At 53.2% G+C, this 23,404-nt stretch overlaps 3 protein-coding genes across 4 annotated transcripts; 2 read left to right on the plus strand and 1 right to left on the minus strand.

Moving 5' to 3' along the window:
• Positions 1 to 6,039: 6,039 nt before the first annotated feature.
• LOC131213530 (uncharacterized) lies at positions 6,040 to 16,588 on the plus strand. Of its 2 annotated transcripts, none has more exons than XM_058207586.1 (7): positions 6,040 to 6,163; positions 11,485 to 11,597; positions 11,679 to 11,827; positions 11,897 to 12,125; positions 12,203 to 12,573; positions 12,661 to 12,817; positions 14,950 to 16,588. In XM_058207586.1, the coding sequence occupies exons 1-7, from the start codon at positions 6,088 to 6,090 to the stop codon at positions 16,552 to 16,554; spliced, it is 2,700 nt and encodes an 899-aa protein (XP_058063569.1). In that variant the 5' UTR covers positions 6,040 to 6,087; the 3' UTR covers positions 16,555 to 16,588. The 2 variants fall into 2 exon arrangements, with proteins under 2 accessions (XP_058063569.1, XP_058063570.1); XM_058207587.1 differs by lacking the exon at positions 6,040 to 6,163 and adding an exon at positions 10,343 to 10,569.
• A 1,294-nt stretch (positions 16,589 to 17,882) lies between these two features.
• Positions 17,883 to 19,258, minus strand: LOC131213409 (uncharacterized). Its single transcript, XM_058207444.1, has 4 exons — positions 18,580 to 19,258; positions 18,359 to 18,512; positions 18,146 to 18,262; positions 17,883 to 18,000 (listed from the first exon to the last, which is right to left on the minus strand). The coding sequence occupies exons 1-4, from the start codon at positions 19,256 to 19,258 to the stop codon at positions 17,883 to 17,885; spliced, it is 1,068 nt and encodes a 355-aa protein (XP_058063427.1).
• Positions 17,920 to 20,875, plus strand: LOC131213531 (uncharacterized). The gene is made up of 4 exons (XM_058207588.1): positions 17,920 to 18,088; positions 19,366 to 19,497; positions 19,564 to 20,040; positions 20,161 to 20,875. Exons 2-4 carry the CDS (start codon positions 19,371 to 19,373, stop codon positions 20,538 to 20,540), a joined length of 984 nt encoding a protein of 327 aa, XP_058063571.1. The 5' UTR covers positions 17,920 to 18,088; positions 19,366 to 19,370; the 3' UTR covers positions 20,541 to 20,875.
• Positions 20,876 to 23,404: the final 2,529 nt, after the last annotated feature.

A 23,404-nucleotide genomic window follows, 5' to 3' on the forward strand; every position in this document is an offset into this window, starting at 1 on the left:
TCTCTCTCTCTCTCTCTCTCTCTCTCTCTCTCTCTCTCTCTCTCTCTCTGTATCTTTCTCCATCTTCGTTTCTGTCTCCCTCTCTCTCTGTCTTTTGCCTTGGCCCAGATAGAGAGCTTGCGGCAGACCTACTGCAATTGATTTGGCTACCGCAGTATTTGCCGTGGGCACAACTCATTCTGTGGTGGCGACAAAACTGGAGCGCCATCGTTCAGGGAGGCTGGATCCTGTCCTAGTTGGGCGCCCTAAATTCGGCACACATGTCATGTTTGGCGTTTGATATGCAAATTTTATTGCTCCCTGTACGTGATGTGCTACATTGGGCCAGTTATCCGGGACCATTAGCATACTTCGTCAAAAGCGAGTGTGACTGTCTAAAAACCTGTGATTCGGTAAAATGTGGCGCCTGGAACTGGTATTTGGACCCAGACGCCATGGCTCCAGAAGATGTTGTACAACGGTAACACATTTGCTGGACCCCGATTATCGGGCCTCGATCGGCTCACAGACGCACAGTTTGGCCTTCGGTCACAAAACGAAAACACGTCGACTTCGCGTCGCGTAACACTGTTCACGGTGCGGTTATTCATTAAATTCCACAAACTAGGCTGACAGCGGAGGCGTAGCGTAGCCAAATTTATCGTACCCTACCGATCATCATTGACCTTGTTCGGTCAGGCTCCGCCACACTGTGTCCGCCGCACAGCATAGTTGTGCCTCCCCTTTTGGTGTCCCTGATGCGCCTTGCGTAATGCCATGTACCGTGTACGTGTAATTGCAGAACTACAAAGATAAGGAAGCGGGCAAGGTGGTCGTCTACAGCACGAGCATGGGCATCGTGCGGGAAACTTACACCAAGTGTATGAACGTGAAGCAAATACTGCGCACCCTGCTGATCAAGTTCGAAGAGAAGGACATCTTCATGAGCAACGAATACCAACAGGAGATCCGGGAGCGGATGCAGACGGAGTGTGTGACCGTGCCGCAGGTTTTCGTAGACGGTCAGCACGTGGGGGTAAGTAGAGCGCAGTCCTTTCTACTTGAAACCTTTGCACAGACTGACCTCCTGTTTCTCTCCTTCCCGTTCCGCAGGACGCCGAGTGTATCGAAAGGCTAAACGAAAATGGCGAACTGCGAAAGATGCTCAAACCATACAAAGTAAGTAGCAGGAGCAGCCGCGGTAGCTCCCGTCCTAATTGGCATTTAATGTTCTTATTCCGCTCCATTTGGCAGTGCTTGGATTCACCCTACACGTGCAAGGTGTGCGGGGGCTATCGGCTGTTGCCGTGCCCGTCCTGTGGCGGGTCCAAGAAGTCGATCCACCGCAATCACTTTACCGCTGAGTTCGTCGCCTTGAAGTGTATGAACTGCGACGAGGTGGGACTGGTCAAGTGTCACAACTGCTGAGTCATTGGGGCCGAGATCCACCAACGGGTTAGAGCTACAGGTACTTGGCGCACGACCGGAGAACGGCGACCCGTTCTGTTCTGAGGCAGCGCATAGGGAAACAGGGTGAGCAAGCTGGAACCTAGCTGGAAAGCTGGCTAAAAAGAGGAAGAGCATTTTTATAACACTTATACCATTTCATGGTGGCGGGGTGCAGAGGCAGGTGCAGGTGTTTGGGGGCAACGGAGCAGGAGCAGCCTATGCGTTGCGTTGCGAGTCGGAATCCTGCCAGTGTCGCCACTGCCAGAAGATTTTTTGTTGTTTTGCATTATCGTTTACTAATAACCGGCAACAGCATCTCTAGCAGCTCTAGTGTATATAGGCGAATCGGTTTCGCTATATTTGTGTATCGTTTAAAACGTATATCGCCGGTGCGGTAGGTTAGTACCGCATCGCACATAACCTCTTCACCCTTAGTTCCACCCTGGTAGAACGTACACAGGTAATAGGACGTGGCTCTCGGTGGCGCTGTTACGTCGCTCTAAAACAGAGAGAGAGAGTGAGAAAGGGCGTCAAGGGAGGGGGGGGGTAGAGAAACGTAACATATGCCGACTAATGGCACACGGTAGAAAACTAGTAGTAGTGGTAGTAGTAGCAGATTGTTTGGGCGGAACAATGATTGTGTACAACGGTAGGACGGTAATAATTCTCGAAGGCAATAAAACAGTATCCAATATATATACATATATTTCCAGTATCCAGTCCAGCATCCAGTATATTTATTCTCGGCCGAGTGCGGCATGCCGGTGTAGGAGCTATGTTTATTTCGTTTATTGGTTTAGGATCTTTGATGCAATCGATTTATTCGCCGTGTTGGCATAGTGGTGAAACTCTTGTTCACTCATCACCAATGTTGACCGAAACGATGAGGACGATTTTGTATACCTACACCCGGCGTGGTTTAGTGGCAGATGACACTGCGAGACCTTCGGCGCATTAACATTTGGCGTGACATTCGGCAATCGATTAGATAAGCACCAGCAGTGAGCAAACATGGGTTTTAGAGTCAATAATAGAGCCTTCTGTTTGGTTGTCATATTCATCACACCTAAGTAAACACTTGAAATACACTAACCTCGTGTTTGTGCCAAATTTACCGAGGCTCTCAGGCAACGCACCTCCGGTCGGTCGAGTTCAAAACAGCGACGACGGCACCGATCGCACACTGACCACATGGAGCGCAAATCAACACATTTCTCGTGCAAACCCTGGCAGAGTTGGCACGGGTTAGAAACATTCGGTTTTATGTTTGGTTTCGGCACTAAAATTACATCATACTGGATGCCGACTGAGAGTGAACGCCCATGGCGATGGGCGATGATTAAGGCCATGGACAGAGGAAAATGGAAGGATAAATACAACGACAGGGGACGAGTCGCTATCGACCACCTCCAACCGATCGAACCAGAGGTCGTCTTCGTCGAAGAGGAAGTGTAGTGCTATGACGCTCGAGAAAGATCAGTGGTGACATTGATGATCGAACTCCTGAAAGAGCAGAACCTAGTGCGTCGAGTACGAGGTGTGCAAGTAATACCATTTCCCACCGATCCCTGTTGGGCCGGCTAGAAGGACACAGAGTAATCGAATAAGCAATCACCGCTCAAAGTTTCTATAATACCAACAACAGCCACACAACAAAGAGGAGGTGGTAGGTCACGTGCCAGAGAAGTGATCTCGGGTCGGAGGGAGAGTGACGTACAGTGCGAGCGGGGGAAGGAGCCGCTTCGAGTAGACTGCTTGGCGGTTGTAGCACCGGATAAGTAGTAAGTAAGCCGTAAAGGTAAACTCCAGGTACAAAGTTTACAGGTGAGTCTGCGGGGTCTTCGCTACAGAAAAGTCAAAGTACTTCAAATAAGGGAAATAAAAAAGGGCCAAACAGCGTGCGAGCAGGCCAGGAGAGAAGGTGGATTCCCTACATCTAGGGGCACCACGCATGCTGCACACACAGATGGTCCTCTAAAAAGGCGTGTTCGGACTCTTGGACTCTCTCTCTCTCTCGGACTCGTGCCTAAAATTTTGGACTACGGTCAAAAACATTCCGATTGCTCCCATCACAATTTTGTCTAGCTTACCTGCGGCTCCGTCAACTCCCTATGTGTGGCATAAGCTTTCGTGTCATTTGAGAGACTTTGAGAGCATGGAGCCCGTCTCCGAGAGCTTTCGTGGGGCTTCGAAGCGACCGTGAAAGGGGTATGTTGCTTAAGAGAAACATTGGTTGTGCGCTCTCTCACTCTCTCTCTTGCTGTCTTTGAAGATATCGGTCTGCAACGTGGCTTAAGTTCAGTACCAGCAATAGAAAGATAGAGAGAGAGAGAAAGAGTAAAATCCGAGGGTCAGTGCGCCATGCCGCGGGGACATCGATCTTTCGTAGCCCGGATTGCGCACGGATGGGGATTGCCCCAGCAGAACCAACCGATGATCGTATTTGAGCTTAGAGCGAGAGCTATGCAAGTGATGGCAGGAGGGGCGTGAGGGGGGACACTAGCAAGAGAGAGAGAGAGCGCGAATGGAGAGTGCGTTGCGTTGAATGCGGGGTGCGTGGACCCTCTAGAGAGAGTCAGTGTACCGCAAGTCCGGCGAGTATCGCTCGTATGTGGGGGCGCTGCTTCGTTCGATGTAAACGATGTAAACATAGCAAAAGAAGAAGAAAAAAGGCGAATATCCGCAAAGTGGCAGCACACACCTTGTTATGTTGGTGATGTCGGAAGCATTCGCTTTACATGCGGAAAGTGCGGAATTTGCCGTACGGAGCAGATACTGCTGACTTGACCAACTCTAGTCCGGCCGGCCGGCCGTCCTGCTTGAGGCCGCCCAACAGCCTGACGGAAAGCGACAGCAGCGCGCAGCAAGTGAGAGTAAGAGTGACCAGCGCACTCGCACACAGGCGCAGGCCGATCGCTCGCTCGCTCGCTCCGCAACCCTTTAATACGCGCGGTGGAAGGAAAGCTTGCGCTGCGCTGCGCGGGTGGGTGGGTTGGTTGGTCAGGGACCCCCTCGTCAGCCGGTGGGTCTCGCTCGTTCGCTCGCTCGCTCGTGCCGCTTTCGGAGAAGGCTTTCGTGCACACTTTTGCTCAATCCGTACGAGGCGCCGTCGCCACCAGCGGAGTGCCAGTGTGCCACTTGCTGCGTCGAAATGCGCTGCACGCCCCGCTGCGCTGCGCTGCCGTCGTTGCACCCGTTGGATAAGCCGTTCGCGCGCGTGGAACTCGTAGAACAGACGGCAACGGCAGCGAACTGACACCTGACTGCAAGTTGCCGTTTCGACGCACGCAGATCCGGTGATGTGAAATCGATAGTGTCAAAAGGAGTGCGAGACCGATCGTCGCCATTTGTCGCCAATTTTCACGAACCACACGACGGAGAGAGAGAGTGAGTGAATGAAACAGAGAGAGCGAGAGAGACCCACGGCTCTCGGGACTGCGGATCGCGGGGGCAACGTACCTGTGGCTGTTGTGTGTGATTAGCGTCCATCCGTCCTGCTAACCGTCCGTCCGTCGTCCGGAAGATAGAAATTCAATCGAAACCCCATTAGGAAAGTGTAAGATTTGATACCAAGCTTGATCTCACCGAAAGGCCCCCGTCGAAACCACGGCCCGGTCCGGCCGGCGGTCCGTGCTTCCCTTTTCGAGCGGTGCACACGAAATCACAATCACGAGAAGAAAACGGCGGCGAAGGAAGAATGTGTGTCAACCCAGTCTGCCCAGTGGGCAGCACAGTTCGGTGCGAACGGCAGCACTCGGAACGCTATGCACGGTGCTGCTCCAGACACTAACTGATCGATCGAAGAGAGGAACCGGGGCGCAATTATTAGCAAACGGGCCCCCGATCTGTCAACCCAGCAGAAACTCTACCATTTTGTGCACAAGACCCAGATGGACGCGTGGACTCGCTAGTGGGACCCTGTGGTAGGATTAGTGATAGAGGACTTTTATTTTCTCCGCCCCGACGCTCGGACAAACATACTCACGTCGGGTTCGGTGCCGCTGTATGGAAATTGCTTTCAAGGCCGTTGCCGCAGAGGTCGCTCCGGACAACAGCCGCTCCGCTTTGTGTAGCACCATCGCTTTTTTATCACTTGGCCGCTCTCGCGCACGTTGCGCACTCTCCCCCCCTTCGTTTGCTGCTGCTGCTGGTGTGTCTGAGTCGTTTTCTACCATCTTCCGAAACCATCACTCAGTGGCCCAGTAAACGTTCGCGTGTCTGTGTCTATGTGTGTAACCTTTTCTGCCGGACGGTTGATGGTTGTGTTGTTGTGGTGCGGCCGATTGCGCCATTGCCTAGGGCTTGCTGAAGGAATTTCAAGTGCACACAGAGTGCAGACGGAGCACCATCAGCGACCAACCTAAGCTGCTATCAACCGACCGACGACGACGACGACGCCAATCAGAAAGCGAAATTAACGAGACAGCAGGAGCTATCTGACAACCAGTGGAGATCGTCTCCCCCGTGTGTATATGTGCAATCCGTGACCTCTAGGGCGCTTGACGTGTGTCTTGACACTCAATTCATCGCCGCTCGCCATTCCGTCGAGATCACGCTGATCCGAAACAGTGCAAGGAACCGGGCCGCCAGCCACGATGCGGTCGGGTGCGATCGAGGATCCACTGTGCTGAAAACAAGGTTCCCGTCGTCAGCGTCGCCATGTCGTCGAACAAAGACCTCAGCTTCGACTGGTCCGTGCTCGCCAAGAAGGACTGCCTCACCTGGGACAGGACCGGTAAGTGTGCCCGCCCGCTCTCCCTAGCGCGAGGTGCGTTTTGTATGGTTATCAATGTATTTGTAGTTATCTCCTCTAAGTCCACAGCGCCGTCTCCAGTTTCGAGGTTTAGCAAACGTGGTTGTGGGGATTTGAAGGGGTTTGTTGCTTAAAGTGCAGTAACCTGCAGCAGCAGCAGCAGCACCACCACCACCACACGGACCGGGTGGCAGGATCTTGAACTCAAGAGCGGGGAGGTGGCTCTAACGCCCCGCACGATTGGTTCGAGTGCGACGGCCACCGGCTAATACTACCGACACGATGTTGCTCATGTTGCTCATCGCGTAGGCGCTCCCTTTCGGGTGCGACTGTGTTGGAGGAGACTGGATTTTTGCCAGTTTTGCAGCAGAACCCACGAAAGCGGTGGCGCTCCAATCGAGACCGATTGTTGCTCAACGTTTTTCTTTTGCTGCTGCTGCCCACCCTCCCCCTCCCCGCTGTCATCCGCCGGAGCCTAGGCCGATGGCGAGGACGCTTGGACTGTGTAGTGAAGGGAAGTGAGCAAGTGAAGGGAGAAAGTCTGCCAAGGTGTTGCATAAAAAGAAACAAAAAAAAAAGGTTGGCAATGTGTTGGCGGGGTTGGCGGACTGTGGGCACTGACACGTGCATTCTATGATTTTTGGGCCCCTGTTTCCTCGCTGACCACCCGGTACCTCTCCACTCACCCCGAATTTACATTTCCCCAGAGGGCTATGGGTGAGTTGTGGGTGGGGAGTGCGATTGCTGATAGTTCGTTCATCGTACTGAAAACCCGCGGAGACCCGGCTGTTAGGACCCTTTCGGGTCGCGCCCCCCTTTCGTTACCAACACCAACACACCCAGCAACTACCCTGATCGGGGCCCTACCCGTTCGGCAGATTCGTGATGCTTCGCTTACGTAGTCTTCCTCTCTAACTCTCTCTCTCTCTCTCTCTCTCTAGCTCTCTCTCAACGGTGGTTACCAAGTAGCAAGGTCGACCTAACAGCTCTTCTTAAATGTGTTTTCGTTTTACCTACAGCCCAGGCGACCACCGTCTCAAGACTAGTAAAGGTACGATGAGCTCTTCTATTGCGCCCAAGCAAAAGGTGTATCCTTTTCGGGGATTGCGATTTTTGCGATAAGATACGGAGACCTAGCGAGACCCCCCTTCCTATCGCTGTTATCATTGACTGGTGATTGGTTTGGCAAGCAGCTAACCAACATGCGTAGTCTGGCAGCAGACAGCCCAAAAGTCTCCCGCACGCGGTGTGATAAGAGATTTCGTCTCGCACCTCGCATCAACAACGCAAGGTACGGCCAAAAACTGGTGCCGCCTGTCGCTTGCATAACGGGTTGGGGCGACCGATCAGGGACCAAGATGTCAGTCACTCAATATGGTATCCACTGGTATCCTTTCGATATTCCAACAAGGTCAGCAAGCTTTCGGACTGTCAATCGATGATTTTTGAACATCCATTCTTTGAACAGCCTATTGCATTGATGATTGATGATCCATCATACCGAAAATAAGCAGCATTGCCGACAATGGAGTTTGCTGAATGGAAAAATATTGTTTGATGTTTTATTTTTCCATTGTTTTTCTCTCAGTGAATTGCGCATAATGCTGATCGTTCCAAGCCTTCTGAAAAAAAGCAAACCGTACCGCGAAAAGATCCGTCTGTTTGTCGAGTGTTTTAATGCGGACCGGAAGCGGATAATCTGCGGAAACAGAGATCTTTTCCTCCAAAACGGTCACTTGCCTACTTAGCGCAGAGCAACTTAGCGCAGCGCTGTTGTTTTGCGTATGTTTAAATTTTACAAACGTTCACATAGCCTCTTTGGCAACTCAAAACAACGTTGATTTTTTGTTACATACATCGATATACAAAAACCGTTGCATGAAAAGATAACGATTAATGATGTATAAAACGTTGAACTATGCAGCTTCCTATTATGACCGGGGCTTTCATTAAACAGGCACACTTTAGTGCAACCCTTGATGAAACAAAGATTGTATATAAATATGCCCGGCCAAAAGGGGAATGCAAAACCAAAACCGTACAATTTCGAAACGAAGACATTTGTTGATCTACGCGTATTATTAATCCAAACACAGCAATCTAAAGACAGCATTGTCTTCCGCCTTTTTATTATGCCGCGTTCGCTACACCTGCATCTTAGTTATGTGACAAAGAATGCAGTAACAGTTAAGGTATAAAACAGATTGAAACAATAGTCCAATTTTCATAAATAACTGAACTGAATTGAATGTTGCAACCTAATCTCTTTTTTTGTTATTTTAGAGAACGGACGGACTGGCCAGTAAAAATTTCTTAGAGACATGTGTGATGGTAAAAACAGTCCAGATCGTAATGAAATTGCCATCGCGAAACCTTTGGCTAATGGGCGAAATTTGGTCATTCAAGCGTTTAAGTTTCCGTAACGAACAGGCAGGCGCATTTAAATACGCGGTTCGATATCTTTCCAACCATGTCACCGGAGAAATTGGCGGACACCAGTGGAGCCTTTCAAATGAAATCGAAAAAAATCGAACCGCAAGCGCAGGACCACCGTTGGCAGGGCCGGGGAGCCTATTTGCCATACCCACACACATTTAGCTACCGGGCAGGACTTTTCGCCGGCTGTGGCAAGTGGATGTGCACTATGCACTTCACCCTTTGAAGCGGTGAACTAGCTGGTGTCCCTTATCCTTAGGCATCACTGTGTGCGTCTGCTCTATACATGTGTGTATGTATTAATTTAATCCCTTTTCAACCGGTCGGGAAATCGTCACTACCGTTGCCGTTGTTCACCCGAATGCCAAGTCCGCTCACGATGCACTTCTGCCATGTTGTGCTTTTTAGGGTCGAGGGTTCGATATCCCCCTATTTGTCTTGCGTACTTCGTGCGTCTGCGTGTAATCCGTGACGTGACGTGTGTATGTGAGTCAGTGTTCCATTGGAAAGGGCAGGACATTACACTGCGACTCGAAATCTGTGTTTTATTGTGGTGTCTGGTGTCTGCTTGGCAGTAGCAGTTTAGGTTTCACCACTGCGTGAGCGCGTTTGTGAGTCGCATCTTCGCATTCCAATTCCTGTGTGCCGCTGTGGCGTTTTAGTTAGCGTTTTCGATCGGATCCCTTTTCGGTGCCACAGCGTCCTACCTGCGGTAACCTCGCTCGCACCGCTCTGCGAGCGTGATTTAAACTAATTGGAAAGCGTCTTCGTCGTCGTCAGCCCACACAATCAATCTTGGTGGTGGTCAATCGATGCGGTCTCGATACGCCTGGCTGCTCCATTTTGCACTGCTCCACCGAAGAAAAGAAAAGTTTGTTTTCGTGTCGATTTTAATCGAACGATCGGTGCATCGGCTGCAGCAACTAAACTAGGCCCCTCCACGCTGCAAGAGCGGGCTCGATTAAAGCAGTGCAACCGAACAAGGATCAGATCGCTGGTGGCTGTGGGCTGCTGGAATTGAATGAAGCAAAAGCCAGACGAAACAAGATGAAACGTTGTGTGTTTGGGTGAACGAAAGAGAGGGAGAGAGAGAGAGAAAATAGAGGGAACTTTCTGTAGTAAATGAAATTAGCCGCTGTATTACTAACTTGCTCATATTCAAAAAGCCCCCAAGCTCAATGTGTTCCGCGCTGCCCCCTGACAATCACGAACCGGAACAGGAATGATTCGAGTAGTTTATCGTTCCTATTGATTATCTCTACCTCACTCTCTCATTTCTCCACACAAATACACGCACCAACGCCCTTTCTTTTTGGACGCCCCACACTCACAGTGGAAGGAACGATCTGGAAAGACCTTGAATTGTTTCGTGTCAGAGGTCGTGCGGGAGCTTGGATCTTCAATCGATACTGGCAGCTGAGCGGAAAACCGCCTGGCCTGCCTCCCTGTGGGTGCCCCGTGTATCTACTGCCATATTTTCCTTGCCCAGGGAGTGACCAATCTCCACGAAAAAAGCCGAAATCTGCTCCACTATCAACGGCAAACGTGCCACCGAAAAACACAAGTTTTGTCACCGTTTGCTTCCAACCTCTATCACACCCCAGGCAAGTGAACAATTCCCAGTGGCCAAACAGTGTGTGATAGTAGCGGCCGGCGGGGGACCTTTACCTCCTACACCCACACAAACACCGTTGTAACACGTACTAACATGGCGGACTCGGAGGAACAGTGAACGGACCGGTAAGGTGTGTCAGCCAGTAAAGGCACAGCGCCAAAGGCAGCTAAATCAGCTGGTTAGAGAAGAAGGGGTGCCTAATACAGCCACTAACCTCGGCCAACCATCGGACGGCTCGGATTCACACCCTTCACCGAACTCCCAACGATGAGCGGCGGGACGAAAGACTCGTTCGACGAGCAGCTCGTTGACGAAAGCTCCCAGTATATGCTGGACGGTAAGTTGCCGATTGCTGCTGCTGCCGCTACTGCTGCTGCTACTGCTGCTGCTGCTGCTGCTGATGCTGGCGGTGCTGCAGTCGTAATGCTATTACCCCTCCGCATGGTGTCCGATGTCTCGCTGGCTTCCGTTTTTCGTGTGTTTTCTTTCCCGGTGTGCGATTTTTCACGGGGGCCTCAGATGGGAAACGTTTTACAGTTTTGTCTGTGTGTTTGTGTAGGTACGTGTGGCTTTGTTTTAGGTATTTGCATTCCAATTGCTTCACCTCTGTTCGGTTCGGCACACACATTCGATTCTAGATTCGGTGTACTAGATGAAGATCCGGGATAGTAGTAGGCCATTAGCTTCGACGGGTGCTTTGGCAAGGTGCCTAGCTGCTCGTCCTTGAAGGACCTTATAGTGTACATGGCGTGTGCATTTACATGGTTCATAAATGAGCGTCACAAGAGCGGGGCATATGAACGTGAATGGGTCTGTTTTTCTTGCCGAGAGTTGGAGCCATGGTTTTTGTGGGTTTTTTTTTTTTTGAAAAATACGCACAGGATCTGGGCGGAACCATTTTCCCGTTTTAGCGAACTTCCCGAACCATGCGTAAAGAGACCGGATAGAGAAACGTGTCACATCGGCATACGTCTATCCGTGAGCAAGGAGTAAATAAACAAGCTCACCTTAAGGGTTATACCGCTGACAGATACTTAGGAAAGGATACTTTAAACCGTAATGCGTCCAAATACTTCCGGTGAACTCGATTGCACCAGAACCCACCTTCAACACCATATCAGCTGCACGCCAACATCGCAAACGCAAACCTGCTGCTTACTGCTTCCATATATTCGCCTATTTTTGTTTCTTATTTTCACATTTCTGTCTCTCTCTCTCTCTCTCTCTCTCTCTCTCTCTCGATGATCGGCAGATTTGCAGCTGGCCGCCGAACTGGGGAAAACGCTGCTCGAACGCAACAAGGAGCTGGAGGCAACACTCAAGTACCATCAGAGCGTCATCGAGGACCAAGTGCAGGAAATCGAAGTACGCAGTGTGGGGCGACCGAAAGCAACGCGCTGTCTTGCGGTCTGGCTAATCTGCCCGCTACTCTTTTCTTTCCTGCAGTACCTAACGAAACAGAATGGCGCACTGCGCGAGGTGAACGATTCGCGTATGAAAATTTACGAACAGCTGGAAGTGAGTATCCAGGACCTGGAACGCGACAAGTACAAGCTAGCGCTAGAGTACCAGGCCGAAAAAAAGCACGTTAAACAGTAAGTTGTCGATGACTGTGGCCCTGGCCGCTGTGAGTATGATCTCTATCGCCTTGCTCTTTCTTGCAGATTATGCTGCAATATCGAGAGCCTGGAAACCAAAGTGGAGGAGTTGACCAGGACGCTCGAGGAGGTACGACGGCAGGCACAGGCAGAGCGGCGTAGCAAATCCGAACGGTCGGCTACCCTTTCGCCGGACGCAAACACCTCGGTCCAGTGGGGTGTGGAGCTAAATGCCAAACGCAGCGGGTCTGTCGCCAGCCGAAACAGCGACACAGAACAGCTGGCCGATGTGGCGGTTAGTTGCGTTGAACGCATCGGTTGGTATCGGTAGATCTGCTGCTAATGCCCAGGTGTTTTTATTTATTGCCTCAGGGTCACCGGGTGTCCACGGTGGAGCCGTCCGGTCCTTGTTTGCCATCTTTTACCGGCGATTCCGCCGTCAGTGGGCTACGAGGGAGCGGAAATGATGAACCCTCGGAAGCGAGAGCTGACAGAGGACAGATCGAGCTAGACGAGCTGCACCGCGGCGATGAGGTGGATGATGAGGTGATCCGCATGATACAGGCGCTCGAGCGAACTCAGAAAAGCTTTATGCTCGAGCAGAGCAAAGTGGTCGAGCTGGAGGAGCAGCTGGCAGCCATCGCACAGGAGAACCAAGCGCTCCAAAAGAAACTGATGCAAGTGCACCCGACCGAAGAGATGATATCCGTGCATCACGAGCTGTCGGTTTTGGACGAGGTTATGTAAGTTGACCTTTGCCGATGGGCAAAGCGCTTGGTTTCGATCGTTTCGTGACGCACTTCTTTTTGACGTTTGCGCGTTTCTGACAGGCAAGGGCAAATGTGCACGAGGTGTTTGCGGGGCTTTGAGGATCGTCCCGATGGGGACTCAATCATCACCGGCACGGAAGACGATGACCGCAGCCTAATCGATCTTATCGAGATCTCCGACGTTCCACGGATGTACCGGTCGTCGATAAACATTCAGGTACATTGCTGATGATTGCGTTTTCGGTCACACACCAGATGGTATGGCAGAAAATGTGACAGAAAAGAGGTTTAAGGATTTGTAATGTAACGGATGACTTGGGACGCATAACTCCTATGTTAATATTCGGCGCTTGTAACGAATTTCCTGTAACCCACTACGGCTATTGAAAACCCTTTCCTGTCTGTTCTGCATGTGTGGCACTTGTGGCAGAGTTAATTACCTCGGTTAGTTATTAAGTAAGCTACATATGGTGTATGGTGACGGGGTGGTACTGTTGTTTGTTTGTCGTCTGTATAATTACTGTATCCCCTCTTGCGAACTATGGGGTGTTTTTCGCTTAACTAGCGCCAGCGATTTTTGCCTTTGCTCGAATGCAATTGCAATTTTGCTGGCAAAACTGACAAACCCAGCTTCTCTCTTCTGCTTTCGCTCAGTCGTTCTTATGTGTCTCGTAGGTGCCTCACACGTTTTCGTTATCCACACCCAATTCCCAATACAATGCCTCTTTACGATGCTGTTGTATCCTTTCGTTCATTCATTTGTTTAATTGTATGTGTATTTGTTTTTAGTATTGTGTGATGTTTGTCGCTTACTTACCCTGCCCCTCTTGTTATTTTGTTGTGTTATTTTACACCCTCCTTACTCTTTCCGTTTCTTTTTGTTTTGTTTTTTTCTCTCTTTTCATCTTCTTCGTCTTCTTCAGGCAAAGTGTTGCCCAATCTGTACTCATTCGACCAAGAGTCTGCACGAGCTTCCCATCAATCTAGTTAAACTTTTGCTCGAACTGTGGCTAGCCGTAGTCCGAAAGTTCACCATCCTCAAATGGATGCTCAATTTTTTCCATAGGCCCGCCCTTCTAATTCACCAGTTACTTAACACGCCTAGCTACGAGCAGCTGAACTGCCTGTAACTGCGGGCGCGGTAAGCGATTCACTTTCACGGTTCGCCACGCCACCCCGTTTAGCCGCAATCGGCAGAGATCAGTACAGCCGGAGCACCATTCTCATTTGCGTGGCCCATTTGGTGGTCGCTTGGACCGAAAATGTAGCTTTTTGGCCGAATCAATCGGAGAGATTCCGGTTGTAATAGCGGGGGCAGCCTGGAACAGGACGAGAAACAGTCACATACATTCGTACACGGTGCCAATCCTCGCCTTCCTCACAACCGAATCCCAGTAGCGGTTAAAGACTCAACTCAAACTAAAAAAAAAAACAGGCCAGACCACTAACAACCGGGCCACCAGCTATCCCGGGAAGCGGCAGCAACTTGGTTGAGGGACAGAACGCACGGCCTAAGCGTCGCGCACCGCCTGTTCGTGTACAAATTCCATAGTTCCGTAAGCGAACCACAGCATTAAGGTTGTAGTGTTTTAATATGCCAGAACAGGGAACCGTAACGGTTAGATCCTATCCATTTGACAAGTAAAGGTGCAAACCTGCACAATGATGCCGACAATGCCATCTCTCTGAGCATACCTATCGTTTCAACGCTGTATAGCTTAATGCGGCCGTTCACCAGCCGATATTAGTTAACGTGTTAGGGATCCTAGGCATCTGAAGCCCTGGACGAGAGCAGTCGACAGGAACAGTTGATGGGTTTCGGCTTTTTTTTATGACTCGCGTGGTTCGACGCGTCGTCGAGTGGGCGGTAAAGAACTGAAGAGATGCGCTCTGTGGCCAAGATTTAAATCACAGAGATCCGCCTATTAAATTATATTAAATGGCTTTGTTCCTTCCTATTGTGTTTTGTTTTTATTTTCGTTAGTTCCTATGTGTATTATTTATTTGGGCTCCGTACTGCCGCTGTCGCCCGTGGTTGTATAGTTTCAGATGCGATAGTATGAAAACGGATTTCGCTCCCCGAAAACGGATTTGCAGGCCGAGACCGCTCGGCTGGCTACTAGTTGCCGGATAAGTAGTATTCACAAGCGTACCCATAGAAAACCGACTACCTTCTGCATGTAATCTACGTACTAACGCTGCAAAAAAAAAAAGAAAAACAGTAATGTAACTGTTGGGCCTGGTGGAAAATGACCGTGAAACCTATTTATAGCCTTCGTTCCATTTTGTCGTTTCCCTCTTCAACCATCTGTTCACCATCGTTCAACGTCGGGGTTCATACTGGAGCAGCTCGCACCGACAAAACCGGATAGCTTGGACCTGTCGGGAGGCGCCAGTGCCGCCGCCAACCCGTACCGCGAGCTCGTGGAAAAGTACGAAGCACTGCTCGAGGTGCACCGACAGCCGGCTCCAGCGGTACGCAAGACTGCCACCGGCTCCGGCAATAACACACCCGTCGACAGCTGCCAACCACAGGAGTTACCAAACGGTGGTGGCGGTGGCGCCAGCAGGGGATCCTTTGCCGATCCTCCGCGCTACTTGATCGAGATCAATCCACCGCTGATGGGCGAAGCGCAGTACCACGGTCGGCGACCATCGGACGAGCAGCGGCCACCAACGGTCGTCGCAGCAGCTGGCGATGGTAGTGGGGCCACTGGCGCCGCCGTACCCGCGAAGGGCGCCCCGCAGTCGGAGTACTCGGAGACGGAGACCGCTAGCTCGGGCTACTCGGACGAGGTGAGCAACAAGGCGACGCAGACGGACGAGAGCCCGCGTAACTTCCTCTGCACGATCGCGGACGGCAAGGACTGGCGGTTCAGCATCTACGAGGACCAGAGCGCGATCGACTCGCGGTTCCGCTTCAGCCCGGCTCACCGCGAGCTGTTCCGAGAGATCTTCAGCGTGCTGAAGCGGGCCGCCGAGAACCGGGACGAGGGCGATCAGCTGCCGTTGCTGGACGATACCAAACCGCCGGCCCCAACGGTGCAGCCAGCGGCAGCGCCGGTGCCGATGGTCGGGCTGACGGCGTCCCGGGTCCCACCGGTCACGCCGGCCAACGAAGAACCGCCGAGCGAGTTCGGGGACGGGGACGATACTGCCAGCTTCATCACCACTACGTCGTCCGCCGTCAGCGAGCAGTCGTTCGCCATGTCCGAGTGCATCACCAAATCCGAGCGCCGCAAGATGGCGCGTCAGCAGCACCAGCAGCAGCAGTCTGGTGGGGCGGCAGCCCAAACGGACGACGGGCCAAACGGGGCAGTCGGCCAGCAGCCCACCCCGGGCATACTTCCACTCCCGCTCGAATACCTCTCGGTGGCGGTGGGCGTAAGCAAGCGCCGTTCGCGTCGCCGACGCAGCCATCGCACCCCACCCGGTGCTGACGCTGGTCAACCGGTAGCGCCGCCTGCGGCCTCCATCGCACCGCAAACCACACCCCGCAGCCATGGACGGAAGAACCGTTACCGGCCGTGGAACCCCGACAAGGACGGCGTCGGTGGCCCAACGATATCGGTGGGGTCGGGCGGCCCCACTTCCGGCCGGCGGCCGACCACCAAATGGGACGGCAGTACGATGACGATCTACAACCGCTGCCTCAAATCGCCATCCCTCTCGCCATCGGCAGCGGCAGCGGCGGCGGTGGCCACCACCAGTACCCCGGCGACTGAACGTAGCCACAAAACAGCGGCCACCAGGCCCAGCTACGGCAACCGTTACGCCGAGCTGGCCGAGGACGACGCCAGCGAAATCGTCCAGTTCATGCCGTCGACCGCATCCCAGCACCTGCACAACCTACAGAAGCTCGATCTGTCCTACGCGGAGGTGCTGCGCCGCGCCGACACCTGCCATCCGTATAATGTCTCCCGACGTCGCCACCAGCAGCAGCCGCAGCCGTAGTAGCACTAGAGGCTCTTCTCCTATCTTTTATCACTCCAACTCTGTAATTCCAATAAAATCCCAAACTATGTTATAAGTCAGACGTTGCAAATCAGACAAGACACTGTGCGTGACTGTGTGTATTTATTTTTATTCTTTCTCTCTCGCTCTGCAACACGTGGTGTTCGTGTCGCCCTATAAAACAGCAAGGGATCCTTCCGGCCAAGTACCGGGCACACGAACTGCATTGCCGCGGTCACCACCGCTACTGTTTGTTTCTCTTTTGACGCCCTCGACGTACAAACCGCGCCATCACAGGACACCGTATGCGCAAGGACACACGAGCGTCAACCAACACGAAGCGTAGCAGGCAAAACTTAAATGTAATTAATGGTACCCGGAGCCCGGTGGAGGCCCGCTGCTGGTACCGCAGCATCATCGACACGAAGCAACCGAACGCCGCGCCACTGCGGCATACTACGTGGGTTGGCGTGCAAGGGATCGGGATCGTGAAGAGCTGAAAGTTGTGCGGAGCACATGACATGACTAATTTTTTTCGGATGCCTTTCTGCGGAGGAACCTAATGAAAGAATTGCGTCACTTGCGGCAATGGACAATTAGTTACTGAAAAATAGAGTAACTAATCCTCGATGTCCTCTGACCTAGTTTGAGACACCGCTAACATCTTGTTCATCACTGGTTACCTTGTCATAAAAAGAGTAGTACCCTGTTCTGTTGATTCCGAATGGTTTGTACATTTTCGAACACTGAGGGGCAAGCAGGAGTTGTACCTTTTACAACGAGAAGGAAAAGCATTCGTAAAGACAAATCGGACAGTATGCTCGTCCTTCGGTGTGGTGTAAGGCTTTGCCCGTTCCTAGTAATAATAAATAGTGATATAGTGCAAAGGCTCTTCGCTGGGCATCCCAATCTAATATAGCCTGTTGCGGAACGTATATGCGCTCTCGGTCTCGGCTTTCCTTCGCCCACAACGCACCTCCTCCTTCCAGCGAACAAAACTGTACAAAAATACAATTAATACAAAAGAGCAAAGACTAACTGTTGACACTTCGATCGTAGACACACAGGAGTGGAGTGAATGTATTGGTAAGTAGGAGCTGGCTCGCTGATCGGCGAACCACGTAGCAAGCCGCTTGGGAGCTGGTACCCCGTTCGATTGCTCTCCGGCTTCGAGTGCTGCATTACAGTTCGCTGGCCATTGGGACTTCGTCGTCGTCCTCGTCGTCGGTTGTCGGTTGTCGTCGTCCTAGTTGCTGTATTGCCCGCTGCTGCTGTCTCGTGTCGTCGGCGCATTCGTGCTGTGCTTGTACTGTTTTCGGTGCGGCCGCTCAGTAGCAGCGGCACTTTTCGGCCGGACAGGCCGACTTGAAGTTGAGACACTGGTCGAGGCAGTATACATCTGCACCTTCCTGTCCCGCTATTTCGCCGATTGCTTCGCAGGTTTGACTGTGGTTCGCCCGTATTGGAACACGAAGAGAGCGAGAGAAAGAAAGCGAATCCCAAAATAGTGGACGAACGGAGGAGCATCAGGCAGGTACGTGACCAAAAACAAAACCGACGTTTGTTCTTTCCAACGTTTGCAGTTACTTACGGGCAGTGACAGGCAATCTCAGGACAGTTTGGCGGGTAGCGCAGGCAGTTGCTCTGGCACCAGTCATCCATGCCGATGAAGCTACGGTAGGCCGCGGTCGGAACGCACACTTGGTCCCTGCCGGGCCGGAATGCCATCGCCGAACGGATAAAGAAAGAAATTCACAGGTCAACGGTACCGGGAGACACTTGCTTTAACCTGCCATCAACCTACCGGATGATCAGCGGGTACACGTTGTCCGGCTGTGGGTCGCGGAAGTCCCGGTAGTACAGCAGGAACGGATTGTTGGCGGTGCCGGTGAACAGGGGCGGCCGTCCACCGCCGGTGTTGGACACGATGCTGACGTCCGCACAGTTGCGGAACGTTTCTGAGAGACACAGAGAGCAGGTGGCTGAGCCGGTGGCTGGGCAGGTGCGGTTGCCTTCGGAGCTTACCTGGTCGGCCGCACCCGATGCCCTCGGTGCCGTTGTCGCAGCGGCCCCACATGTTGCCGGTGTAGTAGACCCACTGCAGCGCACAGGAGACGCAGGTTACGTACGGCGGGAGCTGGACCCGGTACCGGAACACGTCCTTCTTGCCCGACTCGGGCGGTATGTGGAAGCGGACCTCGCGCGTCCCGGCCAGGTAGAGCGGGTACTGGTCGAAGCAGGACTGGGGCGCGGCCCCGCGGAAGCTGTTCTCCGGGCAGAGGTGCAGCTCGAACCGGCCCATATGGTTGGCGGTGAGCTCGATCTCGACGTCGATCGTCTGCCCAGCGACGTAGCGGCGCGTCACGATCCCCTGCCCGTACTCGCCGCCCGTTTCGTGCGGGCGCGGTGCCCGCAGGTGGTACGCGTCGCCGCACGTCCCACAGTGGCCCCCGTTCTGTTCCCACTGGACCGCATAGCCGCCGCAGAACAGCTCGTTGTCGTTGTAGTTGACCGGGTTCGGGAAACCGAAACGCCACATCGCATTCCGGGCCGGCGGATCCATGAGCCGGCCGTGGCCGCGCACGCCCCCACCGCCCAGTAGCGCCATCCCGCTCACCGCCACCAGCAGGATGGGAAGGCTCCGCACGACCCGATCCCACGACAGACGGCGACCCGTCAACACCCGGGCAATCGGTGTCCACATCCTGCGCGGGTGGCCCGGCGCACTTCAGACCTTCAGAGACACGCGAAAAAGATGGAGTGCGAGAGTTATCGAGAGCATTTTTGGCTTTTTGCCCTTTTGTTTTGCAGGCAGCATGAACCGCGTTGGCAGGTTTTCGTTTGGCTGGGTGGTGCTGTCGCTGGGCGTGCTAATGGGACGGGATCGAGAAGCGCTGGTCATGGCGGGAAACACTGGCCAAAGCACACCGGCCAATCGCCTCGGTAAGTTGTGCCTCAGACTCCACAGAGAGCGCGGTTCACCCTAACCGACCTCGGTGCCATTTGCAGGGGACAGTAGCTGCGAGCAGCGGACGACAACGACGACCAGCCAATACGAGGAGTACTTCGACATCGACAAGATCGGCAACAACCGCACCGAGCAGCACATCGTCGACCTGGAGCTGCTCGTGCGAGTACACAACATGCAGGAGGAGCTGGCGATCCTGCTGTCCGCGGCCAACCGGTCCCGGCAGCACCCGGACTACGAGCAGACGTACGAGGTGCGCGTCAGCAACGTCTACACGGTGATCTACAAGGAGACGCTGCGCATGTCCGCTCACCACAGCCACACGTTCAGCTTCTTCCCGGGCGACCAGTTCCGGCTGCGGATCCAGATCACGCGCCGCGGCGACATTACCGTCGCCATCCCGGTGCTCCAGAAGCAGACGATCCTGGCGGTGCACGACGATCGCACCCCGATCGAGGTGTCGTACATCAGCTTCGGGTCGCGCATGAACGCTTACCCGGTGACGATCTACTTCAACTGTCCCGACGGGGACGGGGCACTGCCATCCGGTCCGTGGCCGCCGTCGGATCCGTACCAACACTCGGACTCGGATGAGCAGCAGCAGCAGGTGCCAATGTTCTGGCAACCAGGAAACGCAGGCGACGGATTGTCCACCTCGGTACACCATGACACCCGCATGAAGGAGGAGGATGAAGACGAAGAGGAGGGACATCGGGACCGTGCAGCTGGGCGCGGTACTGCCACTGACAGTGGCGAAGGTCTGGCCTGCCCGGTCTGCCCGAAGCCCGAAAAGTGCGAAGTGATCGTACGGGCGTGCACCTCCGATACCTCCAAGGACCTGCTGATGGGGACCGGATCCGGGGCCACGACGTCGTCCGGGGGCGAGAAGCAGAAGTACTTTTTCTACTTCAACGTCTACCTGAGCAGCAAAAACGACAAGAACTTTAAGGCGACGGAGGCAGCGGTGGACCAACAACGGCAGCCAGGGGGCTCACACCAGGACCAGGGCCGTAACTAAGCTGGCCGGCCGGCAAACGACAGCAGCCTGGCTCCTCTACGCTCTTTTCACATATCCCTCCCTAGAACATATCGTTCCCTCTAAGTAGCTGACTGCGTGGCCCGGCGGCTATTGCATCGCTCGATAGTCTATAGCAGCTATAGTTGAATATATCAAATTCGGGCATAAAATCCCCCCCCATCTTTGGTCACGGGGACTTCGTGTTCGGCCTCCTCTTTACATTCGGTATCACCTCAGTAGCAACACTTAGCTCCTCTGGAGCGTCCGTTTAATTAGCGCTGCAGTAGTTACAGGCACATGAACACACACAATCTCTATTTGGCGTGTGCAGATTTTAAAACAGATTCTAGTTTTTATATTTATAAACGCAAATACAGCAACGATAATGAAGCAGCACTCGTATGACCGAATCCCCTGCAATTGATGCCGGAAGGCATTTCGCTGCATTGGCTGACATTTAACCACTTCTGCTCCTTGTTTAGTGGTTTCAGGGATTGGCGTAGTATATCGCACATTTCAGATCAGTCAACCAGGAGTTCCACAGGTCAAATGGAAATGAAGCCTGGCTCTACCCAATACACTGCATGACCTTCAAGACGGGCATGGTCTCTTCCGTTATGTCGTTGTTAGTGCTATCCTTGAACGCTAGATAGCTGATGCTCGTAGCGACTTGTAACTTTCGGTCAGCTATTCATCCTCTCATTGGGAACATGTGGATCAAAATTGATAAACGGACGTATCAAGCTACGCGAAGTGTTTTCACCAAACAATACACCAATCCAGGATACGCCATTCGGACCGAAACTGTGTGAGGCAGCGTGACTACTACGTGGCTGCCCATGTAATATGATCCTCGCTGTAGGCCAATCAGTAACATCATCGCCCACAAGATTCGCTCGGAATGCCAACGAGTGTCGCGTGGCGCCCACGTTGGCGAATCACGAAGAGAATGGCCCGATTCGGATGGTCACCTTCTTACAGGCAGCAAACTGGGCATGCTCGTTGGACTGGCAAACCGTATTAATATTGAAAGTGGACCTGAAACTTAATGCCCACCAGCGACAGACGGTCCTGGTGCCTTTTTGAACCGAAAAGATTGCATCTGACCGGCTTGGAAGGATTTAGGATTCGGGTGATGTGCAAGGGCCATTTCGGCTGATCGCACAATTGTTAGATGCATCTGTCTGTTTGGGAACTTATCAAAATAATTAAAACTTACAAAATAAAACTGAATCTTAAAAAACGGATGAAAATTTAGAACACTGCTACACTATCCTCTCCGGCATGTCGGCTGCAGGAAGAGCTCCCCAAAAACCCCTAACAGCGGTCCGGCTGTTTTGTTTTCTGTTCCGTTCTACTCTTTTTCGGCGCTCGTTTTTCGCCTCCAAAAACAGCAAGGCCTGCAAGGTTTAGAAAGATCCGTCAATTTCCTTTGTCTTGGCCAGTCTCAAAGTTTGATAAAAACCCCATCTAAACCCGATAAACAAACATTCTTCGCAAAACATTCTTTGGCAAAATAACCGCATGGCGATGTCTGTCAGCTCTGTGTACAAACAAACGAAGCTCCGTCAAATGATGGCCATGCGGTTTCGGATCGGACACGTATCGTGAGTAAGGTTAACGTTGTGTTGTGTTTACCGGGGCCACAACGATGTGCCGCCTGGTCCATAGACACCTGCATCACCTGGCCACAGAGATCGAGTTCCGAAATCCAGGAGCAAACTACAGTTGACGATCAAAACCCCGTGAGTGCGCCCGCGAAAGAACGAGACAGCGAGAGACAGACAGGGGAAGGGAAAGAACGGGCTCAGCGTGTGTGTGTCCGCATCCCGTTCTGGACCCGCCGTCCCGTCGCACCCCCGCTAGAAACGGAAGCCCCGTGCCCCTTGTGTCCTGTGTGTTTCATGCCAGGTTTTTGTTATTTTGCAGGAATTGCGCACTCGTGTGTGCGACAGGGATGGCAGATGGGGAACGGTGCGACGGCCGTCGACGATCTTGTTGCAGCGCACGGCACGCACGCAATCCCCAGAACGCGACACTAAATGCCAAGGACGTACTGGGGCCCCCGGGTCCGGGTCCGCCTGCTCAGAAGCCTGCCCCGCGGACCCGGACTCTTTGTTGATTGTTGCGCAAAGGGCATCGGCCAGGCGCCCGGGCCAGGTCTGCCCGTGGAAGCCATTGGTGATGGGGCGGGGGTTGAAAGCCAACCACACACACCCCTTCACCCCGCGTTCCTGCTTCAGGGGGGGATATCATTTCGCGAAGAATTTGACAGTCGGTCCAGCCAGATCATTAGCATCAGGGCGCATTCTGGGCGCGTTCCTCATTCCCGTGCCGTGTCCTTGTGGGCAGGTGGCTCATCTTGGACCGGACCTCCTAGCGATAAGCGGCATCCAGTCTAGACGCGGAACGGTTGACTGGGTGACGGGGTCGCTATCGGGGTCAATCCGTCAGGGTAGGCGACGATTGAGGGCCCAGTGCTCGTCCAATTCGTGAAAGGTGACACGCACGCACGCACGTGTACGGCGTTGCAGGCGTTGCGGCCCGAACGCCGCGGCGCCGCAGGGATACACGATGTCAAGGAAATTACCGAAGATGACCGACGCGATGCTACCATTCAGCGCATCACATACCAGACACACACACACGCGGAGAGTTATTAAGAGTCTCCCCGACGAACCCGCGCCGCCGCCACCGCCGCCGCATCCCGGGAGCTGGGGACCCGGATCCCGGTATAGGGCAGACAGAGCCAGGCGATATCGACGACAGAGATTCCCCCCAGGTTGGCCGGTTGGACGAAGGGGAAGATTGTGGTGGGGGAGGGCGGTACACGTCCAGCTGACCTTTCGGGGACGGTGGGACGG

This window comes from Anopheles bellator, chromosome X (genome assembly GCF_943735745.2).
Source record: "Anopheles bellator chromosome X, idAnoBellAS_SP24_06.2, whole genome shotgun sequence".
In the NCBI taxonomy this organism is placed as follows: Eukaryota; Metazoa; Arthropoda; class Insecta; order Diptera; family Culicidae; genus Anopheles; species Anopheles bellator.